Source organism: Branchiostoma floridae, chromosome 8, assembly GCF_000003815.2.
Source record: "Branchiostoma floridae strain S238N-H82 chromosome 8, Bfl_VNyyK, whole genome shotgun sequence".
NCBI classification, from domain to species: Eukaryota; Metazoa; Chordata; class Leptocardii; order Amphioxiformes; family Branchiostomatidae; genus Branchiostoma; species Branchiostoma floridae.
In genome coordinates, this window is record NC_049986.1 from 7,698,134 (window position 1) to 7,721,916 (window position 23,783).

At 40.3% G+C, this 23,783-nt stretch overlaps 1 protein-coding gene across 2 annotated transcripts in view; it reads left to right on the top strand.

Moving 5' to 3' along the window:
* The first annotated feature begins 388 nt into the window (after positions 1 to 388).
* LOC118421269 (carnitine O-acetyltransferase-like) overlaps positions 389 to 23,783 on the top strand; it is a 55,316-nt gene continuing 31,921 nt past the window's right edge. The window contains exons 1-15 of one of the 2 annotated variants that reach the window (XM_035828490.1): positions 389 to 685; positions 1,516 to 1,713; positions 1,969 to 2,055; positions 2,510 to 2,628; positions 5,546 to 5,599; positions 5,995 to 6,163; positions 7,059 to 7,230; positions 8,457 to 8,629; positions 9,217 to 9,317; positions 9,987 to 10,106; positions 12,524 to 12,646; positions 14,034 to 14,169; positions 14,953 to 15,015; positions 16,235 to 16,372; positions 17,170 to 17,447. In XM_035828490.1, the coding sequence (XP_035684383.1) occupies positions 530 to 685; positions 1,516 to 1,713; positions 1,969 to 2,055; positions 2,510 to 2,628; positions 5,546 to 5,599; positions 5,995 to 6,163; positions 7,059 to 7,230; positions 8,457 to 8,629; positions 9,217 to 9,317; positions 9,987 to 10,106; positions 12,524 to 12,646; positions 14,034 to 14,169; positions 14,953 to 15,015; positions 16,235 to 16,372; positions 17,170 to 17,379 (2,019 nt within the window). In that variant the 5' untranslated portion in view covers positions 389 to 529 and the 3' untranslated portion in view covers positions 17,380 to 17,447. Of the gene's footprint in view, positions 686 to 1,515; positions 1,714 to 1,968; positions 2,056 to 2,509; positions 2,629 to 5,545; positions 5,600 to 5,994; positions 6,164 to 7,058; positions 7,231 to 8,456; positions 8,630 to 9,216; positions 9,318 to 9,986; positions 10,107 to 12,523; positions 12,647 to 14,033; positions 14,170 to 14,952; positions 15,016 to 16,234; positions 16,373 to 17,169; positions 17,448 to 23,783 lie in introns of those variants that run through there. The other variant, XM_035828491.1, reaches the window with a different exon arrangement.

The following is a 23,783-nucleotide window of genomic DNA, read 5'->3' on the forward strand; positions in this document are numbered from 1 at the left end:
TGTAGCAAGTCTTGCACAGACACCAAATAGAGCAACCGTCAGCCAGGTTTGTCCTTCAAATAATCAGCAAAGTTTCTAATTGATTTTTCTCTTTTTTTAACACTAGCACTAATGTTAACAGTAATTAAATGACTAAAAACACAACGATGAAATACACATTTAGCGTTTAATCTAAATTGTTGAGTGCTGCAGATCATTCTAATTGCTGGGTTGCAGAGATGCCCATAACGTTATTTAGGAGCTGTCCTTATTGTATAAAACCTTCATTACAGCTGCAGATGTCCTTGTTGGTATTACTTAATCATACCTGCATGCAACTATCTGTGAGAAACTACTGCCATATTTGGGCATGAATAATGAATGAGTCCCACAGTGTCATGCTTGGGGCCATCACATGACCCACTCCACTAGCTGAGAATCATTTGACCTCACTGCCTTTTGTCAGAATCATTCTCCCAACATGCTCTGTACTGTGGGGTGATCCAAACCACATGTGTACTGAAGTTGTGTATGATGTACCACAACAAACATGGCATTCTCTGTCATCACAAGAAGTCATTCCTATGATTATAATGATGCTGAAGACAGCGTGTTTGGTATGAGACAGGACCTCACAGTTCAGAATTTACCCACGAGGCGCAAGAGGTTTGTGAGGCGCCATTCCTACAGTCCTTATGAGGTCAAGGTGAATGGATCTTTCTTCTTTTTCTCTAGTTTATAGAGGGTCTGCTTGGGGGGTCCTGACAACGATTTACGCTGAATTCAGAAGAACCCCCTACGTATTACACTATCAAGAAAGGCAATTACGCTAAATTTGGTTGCCATGCTACGAATTACGTAAATAAGCTGGTTTTCCCTACGAGTTACGGGAAACAAAAATAGGCTGCCTATGCCTTATGGAAAAGAGCATACAGACCCTCTTTATAGAACTGGTTGTCCCTGACCTCTGGGTCATTGGACTATACTACTACTTTTTACTACGCCCTAGGGGGGTGTATGGCCTCTTACAATATGTCACAATACTCTGTCAGACATTGACCAAACATTCTGGACTAAAAACATGAAAGTTTTGTTAATTGTGAGTCCTATGTTCTGACAGTCCCCTATGGCTGGGTGTGTTAAGAACATAGGGGTGTAATGTTAATATGCATGAAGTTCATGTACTTCTGGCACTACATGTCATTTGAACAATGGTGGTCCTTGGCAATTGTAGACCTGTGCAACTTGTTCACTGTGGGTTAAACAATGATTATTTTGTGACTATGTGGTTTAGTATATATATACACATTGGTTTCCCTCTGTCAGTGCCCTCTGTATAAGCGTCCATACCCCCTGTAGTGTCCGTACCCCCTGTAGTGTCCGTACCCCCTGTAGCGTCAGTACCCCTGTATTATTTTAATTTTTGCTAGCTTAGCAATCACTGTTTAATGGAAAGCAGGCTATACCGCCTTCACTTGGGTTTTTCTTTTGAATGATTGTTGGATTTTACACATTGGAAACTTTCCTTTCTGATAGGTGAAGACACTTGCCCACCATCACCAATGGAAGGCGCCAGAGTTTTTCCGTGGAGCGAAGCTCCCCCCGGGGAGGATGGTTTCGCACCAGTCCAGCCTGCCCCGCCTGCCTGTCCCCGACCTGTGTCAGACCCTGGAGAAATATCTCCTGACTGTCAGGCCATTGGTAGATGACACTGCCTTTCAGAAGACAAAGCAGGTCAGATGATTAGTCTCTTAGTGGAACCATATTAAAAATTGTTAACCCTTGAAATATTTGCTGTGTTTTTTTTGCACGACCTCAACTGGGAAGTAGCGATTTACCAATTTTTATAAAACATGATGAATTCCATGTAATCATTTTTTGGTCATAGCAATCTTCAGTAAAACAACAATGAATACATTCCTGTTCTTACCACATTCATATTTTTTGATATCAATATTTGACTAATAATTGAATTCTGCCTGATTCCAGTTAGTTGAAGAGTTTGGCAAATCAGGAGGCCTTGGTGAGAGTCTACAGACCAAACTGAAGAAGAGGGCACAGGAAAGACAAAACTGGGTAAGTCGTAAACATAACTTTTTTTTAAAAGCTTGGGGCTTTGAGAACAAGGAAATTGTTTGTCACCTATATAAGCATTGGCAGAATTTTGCCTAGGTGAAAACACTTCATCTTTAGGATTATCTTATCTATTTTAAGTGTCATTTGCCTTTGTTTGGAGCAGCCCACTAAGTTAGGAACAGAATGATCTTAGCTAGATTGTTCTTTCTCTTCCTGGTAAACATTTTGTAGAATAGTGAATGTGTATGTGTATGTGTGTGTGACTTCATTGGCCAAAAATCCTTTAACTAAAGGCTAAAGCTGGAATATGGTTCTTCCTCAAGAGTTTGTTTACAGAAAATTGTTTCTAGAAATAATCAACAGATTTTTAAACAATGTTTCATTTTTTAGCTATTGTATGCAAATGTGCAAATGAGTTTTACTACACATTTCATCTTGGCGTTGTCATCCCCAGCTTGACGATTGGTGGCTTCATACGGCATATCTAGACTACCGTGAGCCTGTTGTCATACATGTGAGCCCTGGGATTGTATGTCCGCCACAGAACTTCTCTGGCAAGGAAGAGCAACTTCAGTAAGGAGGGACCACATATTATCATACTTCTGTCGTTTATAGTCATCATAACATGAGCATTACACCAAAATATGTTGGCAGGATTTAAAAAGATTATTCATTATACCAACAGCATTATAATCTATAAATTTTGAATTCCTGATTTTTATGACAAAGTGTTTTGAAATAATGACAGTCATTAAACACTAAGAACAGCTATACCAATGTCATTAGGACAGTCATTCAGCACCAGGACAGCTATAGCAGTGCCATTAGGACAGTCATTCAGCACCAGGAACAGCTATACTAGTGTTATTAGGACAGTCATTCAGCACCAGGGACAGCTATACTAGTGTTATTAAGCCCCCTTTACAAATCAAGAATTTAGCTCGGCCGAGTTGTTGGCGAGCACCAAATGGACATTTTCGTCCGGAGTATGACTGGCGTTTTGGCGATTATGCGGGCCTCAACCAATTTTTAGCAGCTCGGCCGGCGTTTGCGGGGCACTTGCAGCTGCGCTTAATGTAGCGAGGCCTCGGCGGCGAGTGTTGAGCTCGGAGAGCTCGTCAATGGGTTGCCTTTAGCTCGACCGGAGCTTGTCCGAGCAATGGCCAAGACTTGGCCAATACTCGAACGGCAACCCGACGTTTTTTTACCCTCTTTTTTTCGGTCGGAGTTTGCGCAAACTCTTCGGCCTCGCGCCAGACTCGTTCGGGCTTCCTGCAATAACCGGACGATATTCCGTCCGACTTTTAACAAGTTTGGCATGCTTTGGGCGAACGTTGTGCTGGTGTCGCTGGGAGCTTGGGAGGGCTCCGGCAGAATTTTAACTGTCACCTAATCAATTTGAACACGTGCCTTTGTTTTAGGCTTTCATTTTTAGTAAACAGTTTGTTTCGACATATAAAATAAATAAAGACTACTGTACGAACTTTTCTAAGAAAGCTGCGTGCCTTTTACAATATAAGGCAATTGGACACCAAGACAGTACTTCCTATCATTTTTTTTTGCTACAGGTTTGGATGTGTGAGATCATATATTCTTCATGTCTGAAGGCTTCCAGTCTGAAACTTGGACGGCCTTTGCCGGCCTTCGCTCGAGGTTTGCCCAAGGTTCGCCCGAGGTTCACCCGATTTCAGCTCTGTCAAAATTATTGTATTATGGTGAATAAGACTGGTCTGTTCACTTTGTGGCTCTTGTGGTAGTTTTTGGATTGGTGTATCACCACATTCCTGTTAATACTATTGTTTTCAGTGTGCCTGTCCACTCCACTCATGTCCTACATATATCCCGCAACTCAGAAATTAAATTTTGCACAAATATTGCCTTTTTACAAGGTTAGTCAGCTCTGACTTCGTACATGTTTAAGACATAGTACAATCTCATTAACGAATTATAATCAGTTGTGTTGGACGGACATCGGACGGGCTCCGTCCATTTGTAAAGGGGGCAGATTTTCAGCGAAAAATACAGCCGATACTCGGGCGATGTTGAAATTTGGCGAGCTCTGACTGATCTACAAATTCGGCCGGCGTCCGCATGAATTGTAAAGCCGGCTTTAGGACAATCATTCAGCACCAGGGACAGATATAGCAGTGTTATTAGGACAGTCATTCAGCACCAGGACAGCTATAGCAGTGTTATTAGGACAGTCATTCAGCACCAGGGACAGCTATAGCAGTGTTATTAGGACAGTCATTCAGCACTAGGAACAGCTATACCAGTGTTATTAGGACAGCCATTCAGCACCAGGGACAGCTATAGCAGTGTTATTAGGACAGTCATTCAGCACTAGGGACAGCTATACTAGTGTTATTAGGACAGCCATTCAGCACTAGGGACAGCTATAGCAGTGTTATTAGGACAGTCATTCAGCACCAGGGACAGCTATACTAGTGTTATTAAGACAATCATTCAGCACTAGGGACAGCTATAGCAGTGTTATTAGGACAGTCATTCAGCACTAGGGACAGCTATAGCAGTGTTATTAGGACAGTCATTCAGCACCAGGGACAGCTATACTAGTGTTATTAGGACAGTCATTCAGCACTAGGGACAGCTAAACTATTGTTATTAGGACAGCCATTCAGCACTAGGGACAGCTATAGCAGTGTTATTAGGACAATCATTCGACACCAGGGACAGCTATAGCAGTGTTATTAGGACAGTCATTCAGCACTAGGGACAGCTATACTAGTGTTATTAGGACAGCCATTCAGCACTAGGGAAGCTATAGCAGTGTTATTAGGACAGTCATTCAGCACCAGGGACAGCTATACTAGTGTTATTAAGACAATCATTCAGCACTAGGGACAGCTATAGCAGTGTTATTAGGACAGTCATTCAGCACTAGGGACAGCTATAGCAGTGTTATTAGGACAGTCATTCAGCACCAGGGACAGCTATACTAGTGTTATTAGGACAATCATTCAGCACCAGGGACAGCTATAGCAGTGTTATTAGGACAGTCATTCAGCACTAGGGACAGCTAAACTATTGTTATTAGGACAGCCATTCAGCACTAGGGACAGCTATAGCAGTGTTATTAGGACAGTCATTCAGCACCAGGGACAGCTATACTAGTGTTATTAGGACAATCATTCGACACCAGGGACAGCTATAGCAGTGTTATTAGGACAGTCATTCAGCACTAGGGACAGCTATACTAGTGTTATTAGGACAGCCATTCAGCACTAGGGACAGCTATAGCAGTGTTATTAGGACAGTCATTCAGCACTAGGGACAGCTTTACCAGTGTTATTAGGACAGTCATTCAGCACCATGGACAGCTATACCAGTGTTATTAGGACAGTCATTCAGCACCAGGGACAGCTACACAATATATACTAGTGTTATGATGATAGTCATTCAGCACTAGGGACAGCTATGTTAGCTGAGTGTGTACTGGTAATTCTTCCTCACATATTTTCTCCTGCAGATTTGCTGCTAAGCTTGTTGCTGGTGTCTTGGACTACAAAGTACAAGTAGACGAGTAAGTACAAATAGACGAGTAAATAAAAAAAATTAAAAACTGCTGATTTTTGCTACATAAATCTTACATAAAGATAGTTGTTTAAGCTGAGTTATGATATTTTCAAGTAAACACTATGTCACATTTGCTATCAGATTGTGCAAATTGTCTCCAACTACTTTCATTTTTTTTTCAATTAACTAAGGCAGCCGCCTTCATCCTGCTGAAGATTATGCTGCCTATAGTATGAAAGTCCACTGCTAGGCGTGGACAAGAATGGAGTATTGTAACCAGGGAGGGAGGAAACTATATGTGTAATTTGAAACTATCTAGAGTGGCACTGAGGGCTACCTGTGCTGGGAGACTGTTCCACTCCTTGACAGTACTACATGTAGTTGTGTAATACTTGTTCACAGCCAATCCGTGCCCATTGACAAGCTGAGAACTCAGCCCCTGTGTATGGACCAGTACTACAAGTTGTTCTCAGCCTGCCGTCTGCCGGGGGACCAGCGAGACCAGGTGGTGGTGTACGGGCCTGACTGTGACGATAGGCCCAGGCACATTGTAGTGGTGCACAACAACCAGGTCAGTCATGGCATGGGATTTTTCATGTCATTTTGGCCCTGTAACTAGAGCTGTGTACTGATACAGTACCGGTACAATCAATTCGGTAGGTCCAAGATACCAGAACCCTGTTGTACCAGTACTGAACCTGTATCTAATAAGTGCAAGCCAGACGGTATAACAGGTCCAGGGATGGCCAATTTGATAGATATAAATAAGATTACCATTATAGCAGTCTCAGAGCCCCAGTGAGGGAAAATGAACAATTTTGTAAGGACCAAATTTTTGTTGCATCATGTGTCTACCACAATTAAACATATTTTTATTGGTTCAAATATGCTTCTATACCTATTGAAGATCGACCATAATTTGAACTGGTAGTTCAGGTACAGGTACAGGTCTGGACCTGTACCTAAACCAATGTACCTGTATCTATACCTGTGCCTAAAATTTGTGTAGGTACACAGCTCTCCCCGGTTGGTAACACCAAGAGAACTCTTATCATTCTAGTATTCTGAGATGACCACATTTGTTGGGTCGTGTGGCACAACGGCAGGGTGTTTCCCCCGGAACCCAGAGGTCCTGGGTTCAAATCCGCTGACAAGACACCAATTTTTGTGCCTTTGGGAAAGGCACTTAACACAAATCTCCTCACATTAATGACTAATAGCTTCAGATAGGGTGTTTGAGGAGAGCCTCACAGTGAGCAATGTAGTAAGCAGACTGTTGATTTATTATATCTAGCAAGATAGGTTTTGAAAAAAGATTCAATACACTGATAAAATTTTAGGATGGATCTGAATCAAGTTGTTCTTGATGTATTTAGCTGTTTCAAGGTAAGACTTATATAGTAACTCCTTCAGCTTATGTTGTGAGTCTCTGCCTCGCTCATAATAGTATTTGGGTTACGTTGCAGTTCTTCTCTTTGGATGTTTACGATAACAACTGGAAGCCTCTGAGCCAAGACCTCATCCATGCCCAGCTGCAGAGGGTAGTATGTCAGTCCAAACACCCTGGTGTGCCAGTGGGGATCCTCACTACAGAGAACAGAGACACGTGGGGCAGAGTCTACAAGGTACTCAAGAAAGGTGAATGACAACAATAATGGTTCATTACTTTTCTCAAATTTTCTACAGGCTGTTGCAGCCCATGTTGCTGCCAAAGGCTAAATTGCGTGAGGACTTTTATATGATAAGTAAAATCATTGATAAAACGGTAGCTGTTTTCTCAAATTATCATTGAAGCTCGTCTGTTTTGATCGTAATCGTATAATAGAATAGTTGCTGATATTATATACAAGATTTAAAAGGAAAAATGTTGATCAAGAACATCACAAAATTACTACATCAGGGCTCGAAATACCACCTGCATATGCACTATAGTGCAGGTGAAATTGGAGCTGTGCAGGTATTTCTGATGTCTACCTGCTCCTAACCTGCACTGGTCCATGTACTGGGTTTTATACATACATGTCATATGATGTAAGTGTATGTGGATTGTTATTAGCTGCATTGAATGTTACTACCTATAAAGTATAAGAGAAAAAAATAGCAATTGTTCCCGAACAATTTTAGTATGATCCATACTTCCTAAATTCAGAGTGGTGCAGGTAAAATTTGTCTGGTGCAGGTAATTTTCAATGTTACCTGCACCAGTGCAAGTATGCAGAAAAAAGTATTTCGAGCCCTGTACATACATATACTATACAGACCAATTACAACTTTCTCTGCCTAGCAGTCAGCACTTCATAGGAAGAGTATGGTACACGACTTTTAGTATTAGTGGACTAGCTTTTGCTGTAACGCTAGTGCTTGCATAAGTGTTTGGTCCAAGGGCTATAGCAGGGAAGAGTTTATCCTAGAGCCTAATTTGTTGTACAGTCATTGTGCGTTTGCAAACTCAGAGTACACATTCTTTGATTAGTCATGCATGTATCATAAAAGATTCTGCTGTGTTCTTACCAAAAGGCTATCTTTTTTTCTAAGCTTCTTGTCGGCGGTTGGTTCTTTCACAGCCTACTTGACAATCCCACAACCTAAAACTGTATGCAGATCCATGACAAATGTGATCATGCCATTAACAAACTCATATCAGAATGCACCTTCAACAGGGGCAGGGGACTCCATTATCTCAAGCCCGTTTATAACTTTGTCTTGTCATGTGACAGTCATGTAACAAGAGTCAACATCTACTGGGTTGGTAAAGAGCCAGCATGTGTCTCGAAAGCTCTCCAAATAGCACACTTTTTCGTGTGAAATTGTTTCAATATTTCATAAACAGAATGCAATCTTCATACCTTGTTCCCAACCTACAGATAAACATAACAAAAGGTCGCTGGAAGCCATCAACAAGAGCATGTTCATGCTGTGCCTGGACCAGGAGACAGACAGGGGGGCGGACAGGTGGACCAGCATGGGTCATCAGCTGATGCACGGGGGAGGGAGTCAACTCAACAGTGGCAACAGGTGGTTTGACAAGACATTACAGGTACATCTACAACTAATGTTACATTCTACATCTAACATCTGCATCTAGATTCTACATCTACATCTACATCAAATCTACATCTACATCTGCATCTACATCTACATCAGATCTACATCTAACATATCTGATTCAACATTTACATTCTACATCCACATCTGCATCTACATCTTTATTCTACATCAGATTCTACATTCTACATCTACATCTTCATCTATGCTACGTCTTCATTCAACATCTACATCTACATCTTCATTCTACATCTACATCTATATCTACATCTACATCTACATCTATATCTATATCTACATTCTACATCTACATTTACATGTACATGTACATGACAGTCCATCTACATCTACATTCTACATTCTACATGTACATCTATATCGGATCTACATCTACATCAACATTTACATTCTACATCTACATCTAAATCTTAACATCATATCTACATCTACTTTTCTACATCTTACATTCTACATCAGTGACTGTCACAAATTGACTGTTACATTATGCTATACTGCTGTACTGGTAAGTTGTACAAATTGTTTCAGAAGTTTTTAACCAAAGTCTCTTCCCTATGGCAGTTCATTGTTGGTACAGACGGAGCTGTAGGGATTGTCTATGAACATTCACCAGCTGAAGGACCCCCTATCATTGCCTTACTGGATCACATGTTGGACTACTGGTAAGATCATTTGCTGGCAATACAGTTCTCATTCAATTTCTCAATGGCTGTATCTGAATAGCCAGTACAATATCATATTATAAGTGCTGTAAGTACCGCCTACTGTCCTTGCCAAGGAGCTTTTTGTGACGACATTGGTAGCATACTGGGCGTGTAATCTGCCGACCCGGGTTCGATGCCGGGTGTCGGCATGTTTGTTTCTTTCTGTTCTTACTGGCCCCTCAAAATTCAACACTGCCCTTCAGTGCAACACACCAGCTTCACAAGCACACAGTACTGAGTAGCTGGTTATATTACACTGAATGGCCTGTCACACTTAACCTTTGCACATCTAACCTTTATAAGCATTCGCTCAAAACTTTGAAGTGAGGATGCCCTTAGCTTGGTGCCAATGACTTCTGTTCCACTACCATAGTTCTTATTATATAATCAAAAAGCCCCTATAATTTTGATGTTTTAACATATAGAAATGTCAAACAGTTACTGCATTTAAAGATTGTGAACAATACTTACGACTGGATAATTTGTCCAGTTGCTTGATTTGTCTTGGTTTATGTAATCTTCTTCCTGGATGTCTAACCTTCATCAAATTATGTTATTAAGTTCTGACAAGTACATATCATAATATTAACATATAAAATTTTCATTTTCATTTTTTTTGTCCAACAGCTGTCAAGCCCCAGCAGTGAAAGGACCAAGTGTTCAGCCTATGGAGCCTGAGAGACTATTCTTCTCTCTTAATGACAGCGTACTGGAGGCTATTGACAATGCAAAGCGAAACCTTGATATGTAAGTCTCATTATGTCATACCTGGGCCGCGAAAATGAACTGAACTGGGCCGCGAAAATGTTTGATACGGGTGTTCCGGACCGTGTGATAACTTTCCGTATCACACAGGTTCTAAGTGGTATCACACTGGCTTCCTTCGAGTAAATTGAACTATTTCGAACGGGCCAAATACGGCACGGTTAAAAATTCGAATACCAGATTTGGACGTTAGAGTTGCTGTTGTTGCAATTTTTTTGTTCGAGGACACAACATTTTCTCAACTTCTGGTGCATTTCATATCGAAACATGTGTTTTCTCAGGTGAGTATGACATATTAAATAAATACAACACGTTGTATTCCGCATCTCCCTCGTGTGATGCGGAATACACTGTGTTGTATTCTATATGAACTTCACAATGTAGACAGTTGGAGAATGTCAATCCTTCTCCTATGTAGAACCCAGGGACGTAAACTGGGCTGAGGTCTCCACTTTTGTGGGCGTGGCCTTTAGCCAGCTGTCTGTCAATCATAGAATCACCTGAATGTTTGCTGTCAATTCTCTGATTGGCACAAACTAAGATGGAAACCTCAGCCCAGTTTAGTAAAGCCCCAAGTACCACGATGGTAAAATTTGGCCCAAAAATTTCCATTCGAACGTGGAGTATCGGGTTACCGGGGCTCCCGCGCGGTCCCCGCGGAGGGCTGACGGTGACTGAAACATCTTCTACAAGATCGTGATAGTGAAGCAACCTCTCTCAAATATCTCGTCGATATTAAATGAAAACTGGCAGTTTGTACACGTCAAATCTTACCGTGTACGTGTGCTGCACTGTGACGGTTTCGTTTCAATGTTTTCTGAAATATGCCTTGTTGGTTGATTTAGAAAGGGTGTTTGGTGCACAAAAAAACAAATACCATATTTAGATCGGTCCTAAATTTGACTGAAAATCCAAATCTTTTATATCATATGACTAATGATAGTAAGATCAAACTGTCTGTCTTAGGGATTTTTGACGACGCCTCAGGGGAGTCGTCAAGTGGTATATATTGCATTCAGTCTGCAAAAATTCTAGGAATTGCACAGGCATTTTTCCAAGAATGCTAGTACTCCACAGTATGCTGGGTATGCAAGTCCCCCCCCCCCCCCCTAAATCTGTTCCAGATGTTTCTCTGGTATCCAATGGTGGAGTGTAGGTCACACTGGCCATACGCCACAGGCAGACAGGAAATACTTCTGTAGTGCTCAGCTGTAGGTTTAGGTCACTGGCAGACCATTGTGCTGTACCGGGGATAGTACATTTCTGCTGGCTGTAGGTTTATGTTACAGGTGGGCTAGTATATTGTGCAAGGGATAGTGCGACAGGGAAGTTCCAGTCTATTTCTGATTTGAGCTGTATTGTTGTACCCTCAATCGTCGTCATGGCAATAATACATTTTTATTGCCAGTCTTGTTGAACTTGTACTTAGAACTATTTTTACAGTCAAGATAAGGTCGAAAATCATGTTTTTCACACTCAAAGACTCGTAATTCAAAATTGCCTCCATATTCCAAAAATCCCTAAGACACAAACCTGGAGATATTAGTTGTCGACAATTTAAGTCCTCAAAGATTTGATTTGCACGCGTTTTGTAAGCGATTTAAATACCATGTTTGGCCGTATGTCGAGTTACACTGATAGGGACATGGAGTAATTGATACCGCCGTAAACAAGTGCTGTGATATTCAAGGTCATCAATAATGACGCCAGCAGCTTTGTTACATGTCACATATTCCAAACTTGGCGGCAGCAAAACTCAAAGCTTGCCAGATAACGTTTTATATTTGCGAAAAAGTTTATCTTCTGACGCACGGCACCCAGGAAAACAAGGGTGTTTTCTGCGTGTTTACTGTAACAACCTGCGGATGACCGCGGGTGTCCTCTAATAGAACGCCCGTTCTGTTCGATCTCGTCAGCGTTCTGTTCGATTACGTCAGATGGAACTTGATTCCTGTTCTAAATCCCCAAATAGAAGTTTGGAAATTTTGGGGCCAAATTTTACCATCGTGTACTGTAAGTGCATAAATTTTTGTGGTGGTTTTATGTCAGCGGTTTTCGTATTGCCAATTCACAGCAAACTTAAAACCACCGCAAACGTTTTTTCGTGGCAGTATTATATAAGAGACTACAGTGCATGGTGCTACCACAAAGGGAAAACCACCGCGAACAGTCCGTTTCCTTGCTACCACGTAATTAAATCCCCACGAACTTAAATGCATTTACAGTATATTGTAAAGGCCAGACAAGGTTCTGTATAGGACATTGAATTATATCTATCATTTTGTATTGACTTGAGCAATTCGTTCAACTCTGAGTTACTAATATTATTATTGTTAAGTTTAGATGCTCCATGAGAGTCAAGTCTTAAAATTGATAATCCATTATGATTTTTTTTACAGGCAAGTACAGGACCTGGACCTTCATCTGGTCATGTTTAGGACATATGGCAAGGACTTCCCCAAATCTCAGAGACTTAGTCCTGACAGCTACATCCAGATGGCCATGCAGTTAGCCTTCTACAAGTCAGTTCTCTTTACATAATCACATTTATTTCAAGAAACGAAGATTTTGATTGTGGGTTGTTGTTATTGGGTGGGCTGACTGACTCTTTCTTTGCAGTCACCAGGGGCTGAATTGTGAGTAGCATAGAATAGGCGGGGCTAAATTGCAAGGGTCTGGAGCGAGCTGCCATTCGGCGCTAACTCAGTTGACTTCAATATGACTGTCTGGGTCTGGAGCAAGGGTCTGGAGCTGCTGCCATATGGTGCTATCTCAGTTGACCTCAATATGACAGCGATTGCCCCAGTTGTGGCCATAGGAGATTGGGATCTCTACCTGTATACTGCATAATTGCTGATTCTGTCACTCAATTCAAGGAGGTTTAACCTCCTTGCTCAGTTGAAATCCCAGAGTCTTTTAGTGACTCAAAACGTTTTTTAGAAAGTCGAAACTTTTGATCGTGTCAGTTGTATTATTATTAGACCATACTGGATTGACAAAATTTAGGATTATCAAGGAGGTTACCTCCTTGGATTTATTAGAAAATGGCAGACCATGCTACTAGTATCATATCCCTGATCATAATATCTAACACTAACAGTAGAATTGACGATTATGAGTTATATATGACTGTCATGTATCATCATAATGTAATAGAGTCCATTCCAAGACACCGTGCGGATGTTTGTGGCCATTGTTTAGAATTGATTTTAAAGATTTGTAATTATATGTCTAGGACATTTGATACTTCAGAAATATTTCTAACACTGTTTCAACTTTATAAATATTTCCCTGGTCCTGTAAAACTTTAGAAATATTCATCGTGTGGAATTGGATACTTCTAATGGTTTCTAAATAATGATAACAGCATTCTACCATTATTTACCATTTTCTACCATTTTTTGTAAATGGTTCAGTGGGCTGGGAAGATAGCAATTCACACATCCTTGCAAAGTATGGTTGGGTGCCATGCAACAATGGCCCACCACAAAGGATCCACCAGTGCCCAGCAGTGAAATCTAAAAATATACAGATACAACAATGGGGCTTACTTTTATGGGGGCAATAAACTAATTTAACCATTTGGCGAGGTTTACCATTTTTTGTAAATATTTGTAAACATCAAATAATCACACAGAGGTTTCACAATTATTCTAAATAAAGATATTTTTGTACAGTTACTTTCAAAATGTTTCTAAAATATTCAAAGGAATTCAAATATATGAGTACTTTCTCAGTCAATTTTTTAAAAATAATTTAATTATTGTGGCTCAGATATTCTTTTATTCAAAATAATTCAGACTAATTATAAATATCGCCTAAAAACCCTCATGGTGTCTTGGAATGGACTCTAGTGTGCCATTTAGTTATCAGTAACCTTGGTTATGAATTTACGTATGTTTCCTTCAGAGTGTACAAAGTTGCTTGTGCAACGTACGAGAGTGGCTCCACACGGATGTTCCACCTGGGTAGAACAGACACCATCCGATCAGCTTCTGTCCAATCACTGGAGTTCTGTCAAGCTATGCAGGACAGCACGATCCATGTAAGTCAGAACTAAATAGGCCATGTTGATTTGATGACATATGGATGACATATAAAGACGAGAAGTTGCCTTCTTTATGAACTTTAAGTAGTCAGGAAGGACCAAAAACACAGAGTATACTCAGTCTAAACAAGAGATCCTTCATTTTTGTTTTTCACAACTTCTTCAATGACCTTGCCATTCTTTCCCATTAGAAGACGTTTTCCGATATCTTAAATATGTGCATATCGTTATGGCATATCATTGCTCATTTTGCAGTTCCTTGGTACGATTTACAGCATGGTTGCAAACTTCTTATTTTTTACTTTATTTTTGGAAACGGCCGAAATTGATGCAAATTGATGTCATCCATATCATAAAATCAACATAGCCTTAAGGTGGTTTATTAAGAACTAATTGAGGGCTGAATTGATGTTGTGAGAAACTTCACAAAACATATGATTATGATAAGTGTAGTAGATGAATGTTTAGACAAGGAAGTTTTCATACTATTACTTGATGTCAGACTTAGAAAATACTTGGAGTTGAAACATAGAATAAGTGCAATTGAGCGATGATGAAATGGACCATGTGATACAAGTAATACGAGTTTTATAATGTTCTGTTTAGTTTGGTATTTTGGTCAAGATTTCTGGCAGAATGGACCCCATTTGATGGCATTTAAACCTATTATGTTTAAAACAACCTCTAGTAATAATAACGAAAATGACATGTATTTAGAAAGTTTTGTATCTTCACTTCCAACTTAGATTGTGATTTTCCAATAACACTGTTGATTTGCAGCCCTCCGAGAAAGTGGCCTTATTAAGAAGAGCTGTTGAAGGCCATAAAAAGTATGCTCAGGAGGTAGGCATATGTTCTGTTCTTATAAATGATATTTTTGGATAAAATGTGATGTACGAGGGGTGACCAATAAGTCCTCGGCCTCACCCAGAAACTTCTTTCTGGTTGAAATAGTGCTTTTCTCGCCACTTACCTTCTAGTTTTAAAAGAACGAATGCCTGGAAAGTAATGACTGCAATGATTTGAAATTTGGAGGATATTGATAAAAGGCTCCATACAATGAAGTTGTGCTTCCAATTCTGAGTTGTGCTTATTATTTCTGGGTGTGGCCGAGGACTTATTGGTCACCCCTGGTATGTGAATAATGTGCAGATATAAAAAATTGTGCAGGCATAAGAAAACTCGTTGACATTTTATTATTGATACATGTACACATGCAGCCCTATAGGACAGGACATTAAGCTGTGAGCCACTGTTCCTAACAATTGTCAAAAGAGCTAGGGGAATTCCTGCGGTTCAATGAACCTGTAGGCACTCAGTACATAGCATCAGTCTTCTCTATCACAACTAGTGGAAGAGGTTAGTAGCTCAATTGTACAATGAACCTGTAGGCACTCAGTACATAGCATCAGTCTTCTCTGTCACAACTAGTGGAAGAGCTTAGAAGCTCAATTGTTTGTTGATCTCTTTGAGCTAAACTGATTGAAAATCACTTTCAATAGTTGAAGATCACTTTGATAGTTGAAGATCACTTTGATAGTTGAAGATCACTTTTAATACATGTGTAGTTGAAGATCACTTTGATAGTTGAAGATCACCTTTAATAGTTGAAGATCACTTTCAATAGTTGAAGATCACTTTGATAGTTGAAGATCACTTTCAATAGTTGAAGATCACTTTCAATAGTTGAAGATCACTTTGATAGTTGAAGATCACTTTCAATAGTTGAAGATCACTTTCAATAGTTGAAGATCACTTTCAATAGTTGAAGATCACTTTGATAGTTGAAGATCACTTTCAATAGTTGGAGATCACTTTGATAGTTGAAGATCACTTTCAATAGTTGAAGATCACTTTGATAGTTGAAGATCACTTTCAATAGTTGAAGACCACTTTCAATAGTTCAAGATCACTTTCAATAGTTGAAGATCACTTTCAATAGTTGAAGATCACTTTCAATAGTTGAGGACCACTTTCAATAGTTGAAGATCACTTTCAATAGTTGAAGATCACTTTCAATAGTTGAAGATCACTTTCAATAGTGCGTTGTGTTATTTTTCAGACAGTCAGTGGCCAGGGTATTGACAGGCATTTGCTGGGGTTGAAGCTGATAGCTGTGGAGGCGGGACTAGATGTGCCAGTCTTGTTTGTGGACAGTACCTACCAGCAGGCTATGCACTTCAAGCTCTCTACCAGCCAGGTGGGGCAAGTCACCACCATTATAAAGTAGATGGTTCCACTGTAAAATTAACATTCTTGAACTCTGGATGGTCAATATTGCAGGAGGGGGGAGTTCAGTATGGTAGTTCACCTTTATCCGCAACTGTTAAAGCTATATCCGTTATTTTTATAAAAACAAGGTATTCAGGGATATCAAATCGACGGATGGTGGTTTCAAATTGCAATATTTTGAAAATAGTGCAATTTGAAACCATCGTCCGTCGACTTGATATCCCTAGATACTTTTATTCAACACAATGGATATTGGTCACCCCGCGAATAAAGGTGAACTAACGTTACATGTATGTCACTTCTAAGAAACAATTATCTTTCTAGTTAGATGTGGTATTGTTTTATTCTGCCAGTTGATTCTAGTGGCACTGAAGAAGAGTGATGGAAATCAATCAAAATGTCCTGAACTAATCTCCAAATCTTTAATCCAGTTCTAGAGATTGAATCATCTTTATATGATTATCTGCACCATGCATTTAAAACTGTGAATAAGGTTACAGGTGTCAATTTAGTAAAATATTTATTCTTTCTCACCCTGTATCACTTAGGTTGTTGTAATTGATGTCATATTGCAACATTCATACTCGTTTAAGGTATCAATGTGATCAGTGGTATGTTGTTATTGTTGTTGACATTTGCTGGTCAAGTCCACGACTTGGAGCATTCAATGGTCTCATCAAATCTTTATGGTTCTGTATTTGTTTTACACATAGAAGAACAAATTCTTTCATGTTTTCTTTACTATATGGCTACTTTTTACCACAGGTTCCGTCTAAGTACGACTCTCTACTGTGCTTTGGTCCGGAGGTACCAGATGGGTACGGTGTCTGCTACAACCCAGCCCAGGATCACCTCAACTTCTGTATCTCAGCCTTCAACAGCAGCCTGCAGACAGACACGGGGAAGCTGGCTGCCGCTCTGCAGCAGAGTCTGTTGGAGATGCAGGAGCTGCTGCAAACACAGGCTAAACTGTAGATCAGGTAGAGAATAAAGAAACTCTTTTTACACAACCATTGCTTTATTCTCAACGACGTTTTGGTGACCGTCTGCTACCTTCTTCAGGGCAATTCTGACTGGTTGAATCATTATACTGCAGGACAGGTGTCGCTGCTCACAGCTCAGATGCGGTCACAAAACATAAAGTATTTACATATGTACACCAGCTTTATGCAAATTATTTACAATGCGGTCCCAAATGCATTTAAGGAGTATAAAACATTTGCATAAAGCTGGTGTACATGATTTATGTATCAAATACTTTACGATTTGTGACCGCATCTGAACTGAGAGCAGCGACACCTGTCCTGCAGTACAATGTGAACCAGTCATTGCCATGAAGAAGGTGACAGACGGTCACCGAAACGTCGTTGAGAATAAAACATTGGTTGTGTAAAAAGAGTCTCTTTATTCATTGATGTACCAACCTGATGAAACTATTCACAGATGTAGACCAGGCAGTAATGCTGCAACCTAGACATTCCTCTATATACATGATGGTAGTTCACCTTCATCTGCGGGGTAACCTTTATCTGTGTATATAAAAATCGGAATATTTAGGAACATCAATTCGATAAACGGCTGTTTCAGACTGGAATGCTATGAAAATATTGCATTTTGAAACCAACATCCGTGGACAAGATATCCCTAAATACATCGTTTTAGGAAACAACGGATATAGGTTACCATGTGGATAAAGGGGAACTACTGTTACATGTAAGGCTAACCTACCTGGAAATTGAAGGTTGTATCTAATTGAACAGCAAAAGAAAATCAGTGGAAGATTTCACAACCATATATTTTTGGCACTGGAGACAATGTTTATGGGTAGCCTAAGTGCTTAAAGTTAAGGATTTCCACGTCATTTACAATATCAATGTTAGTGTCAATGTAAATATTACGTAATATATATGTTATGCATGTATAATTGTACTATCATACATGTAGGAATATTATCACATAGCCAGGTGCCGCGGACCAATCAGAAGGCCCCGTTCCATGTTGGTTATGATGCCGTGACACATAGATTCCGATTGGTCATCCACCGACCGGTGTCGATGCAAATCGGAAAGTAAGGGATATGCAGGCATTGGCCAATCAAAAGGAGTGAAACATATGCCAGAGCAGAGAGAATAAGTACAGACTGCAAGGGGGAATGGCTCCTTCTGTTAACAATGATAGTGAGTTTTGTTGTTCTAAAAAGCCAAAGACTGCAATGTTTCGAATATTTTCTGTGGAAATTTTGGTTCCAAAATGCAATCTGTAATCTCCTTACAAATGTATCTACCAAAGAACAAATGTGAGTTTTCATAAATTCGCCAAAAGAATTCACACGTATAGTACCAAGGGATCTTTGCGTCATACAGGAGTTTGCAAGTTTGGGTAGGCTATATGATAATAACGTTAATGACCTGTTCTGTTCCTGGCCTGTTCCTCGGTGTATATGGTGTCATAATGCGTGGTCCAGGCGTTATGACACCATATACACCTCGGGGCGGGTCATTAATCCTTGAGTATAGAATGATTTGCGGACTCCATGTGACAGGATGAAAAGCAAAACCTGTTTGAATATACAAGTAGAGGCTTTTTTTATTGGCTTTTTAAGATATTGTTTGCATTGAGTTTCTTTTATGCAACATTATTAGGCACAACTTTTGTTATGTAGGAGGTATTCTATATGTTTCATTGGCTATGCTGATTCGGTTTTAGTGTGAAGGCCCTATTACAACTAAAATCTCAAGGCTAGAGAAACGTGGCTAAATAAAAAATACAAGCTGAAAAGTTTCAAACATGGTGTTTAACATTATATTTTGCCGAAGAAAACATAAAAAGATATGAAAGACATCATAGCTGTATCTCATGGTTGTATTACACAATTATAGAGAAATAAACATTCCGCTATCTGATTTGTCTACTGGTCGAAATCTCTACAAAGATTAATTTACAATGAGGTTGTATACAACATAGGTTGTAGCTCGTAAACCGTTCGTTTGGCCAAGAAACATTCAAATAGATATCTTGGGTGAAATCTTTACATTAGCGCCACCTATCTGATTGCTATAGGTTGACAGGGGCAGGCGAAAGCCGGAGATGACGAAATCAGCACCAAGGCCACCACCCATCTTTGCTTTTTATTTTTCTTCCGCGGGCTCAACGGTAGATCATGGGCGATATGCCGCCGAATTTTTGTTTGAAATCGATGTTTTGCATTGTGTACAATACAATATGAAGACTTCGAAGGAATCCCGACAATCATTGTTTAGAACACGTAGTGAAATAGTAGTACAATATCCGCAGCGACGGTGGCAAAAACTCTAATGATACAGTTTGACAAAGTAAAACTGAAATGCATGAGAGACTTAAATTTTCAATGTCAAACTTTATTAATTTTGTTCATAATGGCCACAAATCAGTGGGAATATTTATCCTTCATTAGATGGGACAAGCAGTTTTTTTACTTATAGTTTTTTGGCTCATCGCCCAGAAAAAGGAAGGGTCAGCAGGTTTTTCTGGTGTCGGTCGGGGAAACAGGAACATGTTTTTCTAGGCCTAATAAAAACTGACGACTGCAGGTGTTGCTAGAAGGCCCAGACCTATAACGTGTCTTCCTTACATCAAGCGTGCAACGGTTTGTCACAAAAACTGCCAGAAGACAATAGCATGCCCCTTTCCTATGTCAATTTCAGTGCATTTCCAAATCATGTTATATGTACTATATTCATGTATGCATATGTGCACAGGGGCACCTGAAAAGCAGGCAGTAGCCTGAGGGTGTTTTCCCTGGTTAAATCAATAAAATGAAATGAAATGTCCAGGACAAAAGGTACAAAAACCAGAAGTGTTGCTGTAGTACCAACTTAGGGCCCAAAGTGGACCTTAAACTTCATACCAAATATAATCACAAGTTCACAACCAAACAAGACTTATTGCTGGTCACACAAACACACACACACAATACAATAATGTCTCCCTTTTTCACGGGGTGTAATAACAGAAGTAAGAGGCTATATTGTAGCCTGGGTTTTCAGGCAGTTAGGCAGCTTACGTGATATGAATACATGAGTGTCGGCGAATGTAATGTAATAAGTTTGAACTTTGAACTGACAGATGACGTAATGTTGACACCTGTGTGAAACCTGTGCTTGTGCGCAGAGATCGGCGGCCGTGCAGAGTAGGACTTTTAAAGACGGCCTTTTGGCACAGCACAATTTCGCCGTGTTGCAGTTTATTAGGATATGTGAAAGCTCCGTGAGGCGGACGCGAACCCGTACCATTTGAGCAAACAGATGACGTAATGTTGCCATGGGCAGTGTGACACCTGCCTTTGTTTAGGTAGATGGCGCATAAAGCTAACCCGGAAGCCAACGCCCGTCCAGGTAAGGAGTTTTAATACAGACGTTCCCTGGCCACAATTCCGACATGTTGAGGGTCTGTGAGAAACTGCGTGCAGCGGACGCGAAGGGCAGGAGGTACGGACTAGCCCGTGCGGAGACAGGCTACCTCCGTGCCCTGGTGGACGCCATGGCTGACATGGACAGGCTGGCGGAAGTGGAGCTGCTCAAAAGTCTGGGCGACGTGAACTTGGAGAAGGGAAGACTCGGGAAGGATGTAGGGAAGTTCAACATGGCCTTGGCGCTTTACGTGGTTGCTATGGTCCGGTGTGACCATCGGGAGCAGGGAGAAGGTATAGAACACCGATACGAATACACGGAGAGGATTTTACACAGGGTGGCGTCAAAGGGGTCACAGGTTACGGAACAACAAACTGAAGAGACTAATACACCAGCAAAGGTGGCAGAGAAGTTTCAAGACTTGGACAGGAAACGGGCTGCCGGTGGTGACACAGACTCTGTGCTGGTTGGATATGCACAGTTGATGGTAGAGGGAATAGTAAACAAGAACAGTATGTTAGAAACAGAAGCGATCAAAAGTCTAGGTGACGTGTACCTAAAAAGAGGAGCAGAAACTAAAGATACTAGAGACTTGACCAGAGCCACTGCTCTGTACAACATGGCACTGGCGCGGTGTCACAACGTTCAGGGAACTGTTGTCATTATCCACCGGTTACTACACGCCGCAAAAATCAGACAACATGTCACTACAACTGAAACCAAGGTGAGTTCAGAAGCTATGAATGGATTGCAACGATATTTGGCATGTTTGGTATGTGGGTAGGTCTTAATTTGCGTAATTGAAATATATGTAACATGTAATTCAGGGCAAGCAGAATTTCAACATCACATCATTTTAATGTCACATCATTATTGACAAAACATTTTTCCAGTCTTAGTCATAATCAAAAGAAATTATTATGTGCGAAATTCCTTTGTAAATTACATGAACGTCTACTGCTAGTCAATCATATATCAATTTGTATCGGCTCTCATAGAGGTCAACACGTAGGCGAGAACAGAAAGACGTAAGAGGACGAAAGCACCACTTCTCTTCCTTCTCTGTTGCCCCTTCAAGTCACGTCATCGGTGACGAAATTCGTCGTCCACACATGTAAGTAACGTTACAAGGAAGTTTGGTCGGTTCTGTTTGATTTTTTTACCAGGTTTTCTTTATAAATCAATTGGCAAAAATCTTGATAGACATTTGTAAGAACAAGGAAGTTTGGTCGGTTTTGGTTGATTGTTTTTGTAACGTTCTGTATATTTCAATTGTCAAAAACAAAAATTACCAGACATTTCTTGTTCCTCTTTAGTGCTCAGGACCAGAATGTTGGAAACGCCACACGGGTTGAAGACGACAAGTTAGTGACCCCCATGGTTCCTTTGTATTTTGTTAGTGCGATGAAACTGTTTGAAATATAAATGACGTTTTGGTATAAATTTTCCACATTGGAATTTTTTCAACTACACAACTTGAACAAAGAAAATTCACATCAAGTAGGGAACATAGTTGTTTGTTTTTGAGAATACCTTGATAACGCTTTGACGGACTTCTGAAGGAAGACCACACAGACACAGACATAGACTTAAATCACACATTGACTTATAGTTAACTTCATTTAATCTAGTAATAGTATTTCATAGTTTATGTTGTTATTGAAATGTGTCATTACTGTTATTGTTATTTAAAAAAAATGTAAGTCCAGGATTTCCTGAAAAGCAGGTCTACCTTTGACCTGAGTGTACTCTGGTAAAACAAATGAAGTGTACTATGGTAAAACAAATGAAGTGTACTCTGGTAAAACAAATGAAGTGTACTATGGTAAAACAAATGAAGTGTACTCTGGTAAAACAAATGAAGTGTACTATGGTAAAACAAATGAAGTGAAAGTAAAAAGTAAAAAGGGGCATGAAAAGCCTCACATATAACACCCCAACGCTGTTATGTTATCACATCTCATTTCACTGCCATCATATCTTTTAAAATTGAGACATTTTTTTCTTTCGTTAACAGGTTTATATTCTATCAGAGCTACATCCAGACAGCAGACCGTGACTTGGAAAATGGAGACCTGGACGCAGCAGAACAGAAACTGGCAGCCGCCCTGAAGCTTATTCACGGTCTGCATTTTTCATACATTCAGCACGTATATGTCATATAGCATTCAGCAGTTACTCAAGCAACTGGATATGATTTTGGAAATGGTCAGACGTTTCAACTAGCATCCACTAGTTTTCGTCAGTGACACATAAAGTTCTCATATAACTTTTACAAGATTTGTCTTACGTTTTGAAACTGCAATTGTAGCAGAACACGATAAGACAATGTTTTCAATGACAATTTATAGGGCATACTTACAAACGCTGAACAAATATAATCCTTACGCAATTCAGCGGAATAAAGCTGACCATAGTTGTTGAAGATTGATCAAGTTTTTTTTTTCAAATCCCTCTACAGATCCAAGTAAACCCGACAAGGCTAGAGAAGCCGACTGCCTGTGCAGGTTGGGTGACGTCTACGTCGAGCGAGGCAAGCGGACAGGAGAAGGTAGGGAATTCACACAAGCAGCAGCTCTGTATAACGCCTCCATTGTACGGACAGATGGAGACAAACAAAACATGGTAACAAGGCTGCAAGAAACAGAGAAACAGTTTCTTACGAACACCTGTAAAATAGACTGTGAACCGTGTCCGTACAGCACTGCGTTAGATCACATAAAGGAACTGGACAACATGCGCACCCGCGTAAAATCTCAACTCGCAACGATTCACCAAGAGAACAACCCTTATCAGTATGAGGAAGATGATCCCGTCGTGAGAGAAGTCGAGATCAAACGAGCTGAAAGCATCAAGGACTTGTTCAAAAGTATCACAGTTGAAAGACAACACTTTATCCAAGTACTGACAGAAGAATGTATTGGCAAGATCGGTCCTCCTCCATGATAGTACGCTTTCATCGGGTTTGGGCTCACAGGCAACAGAACTAGT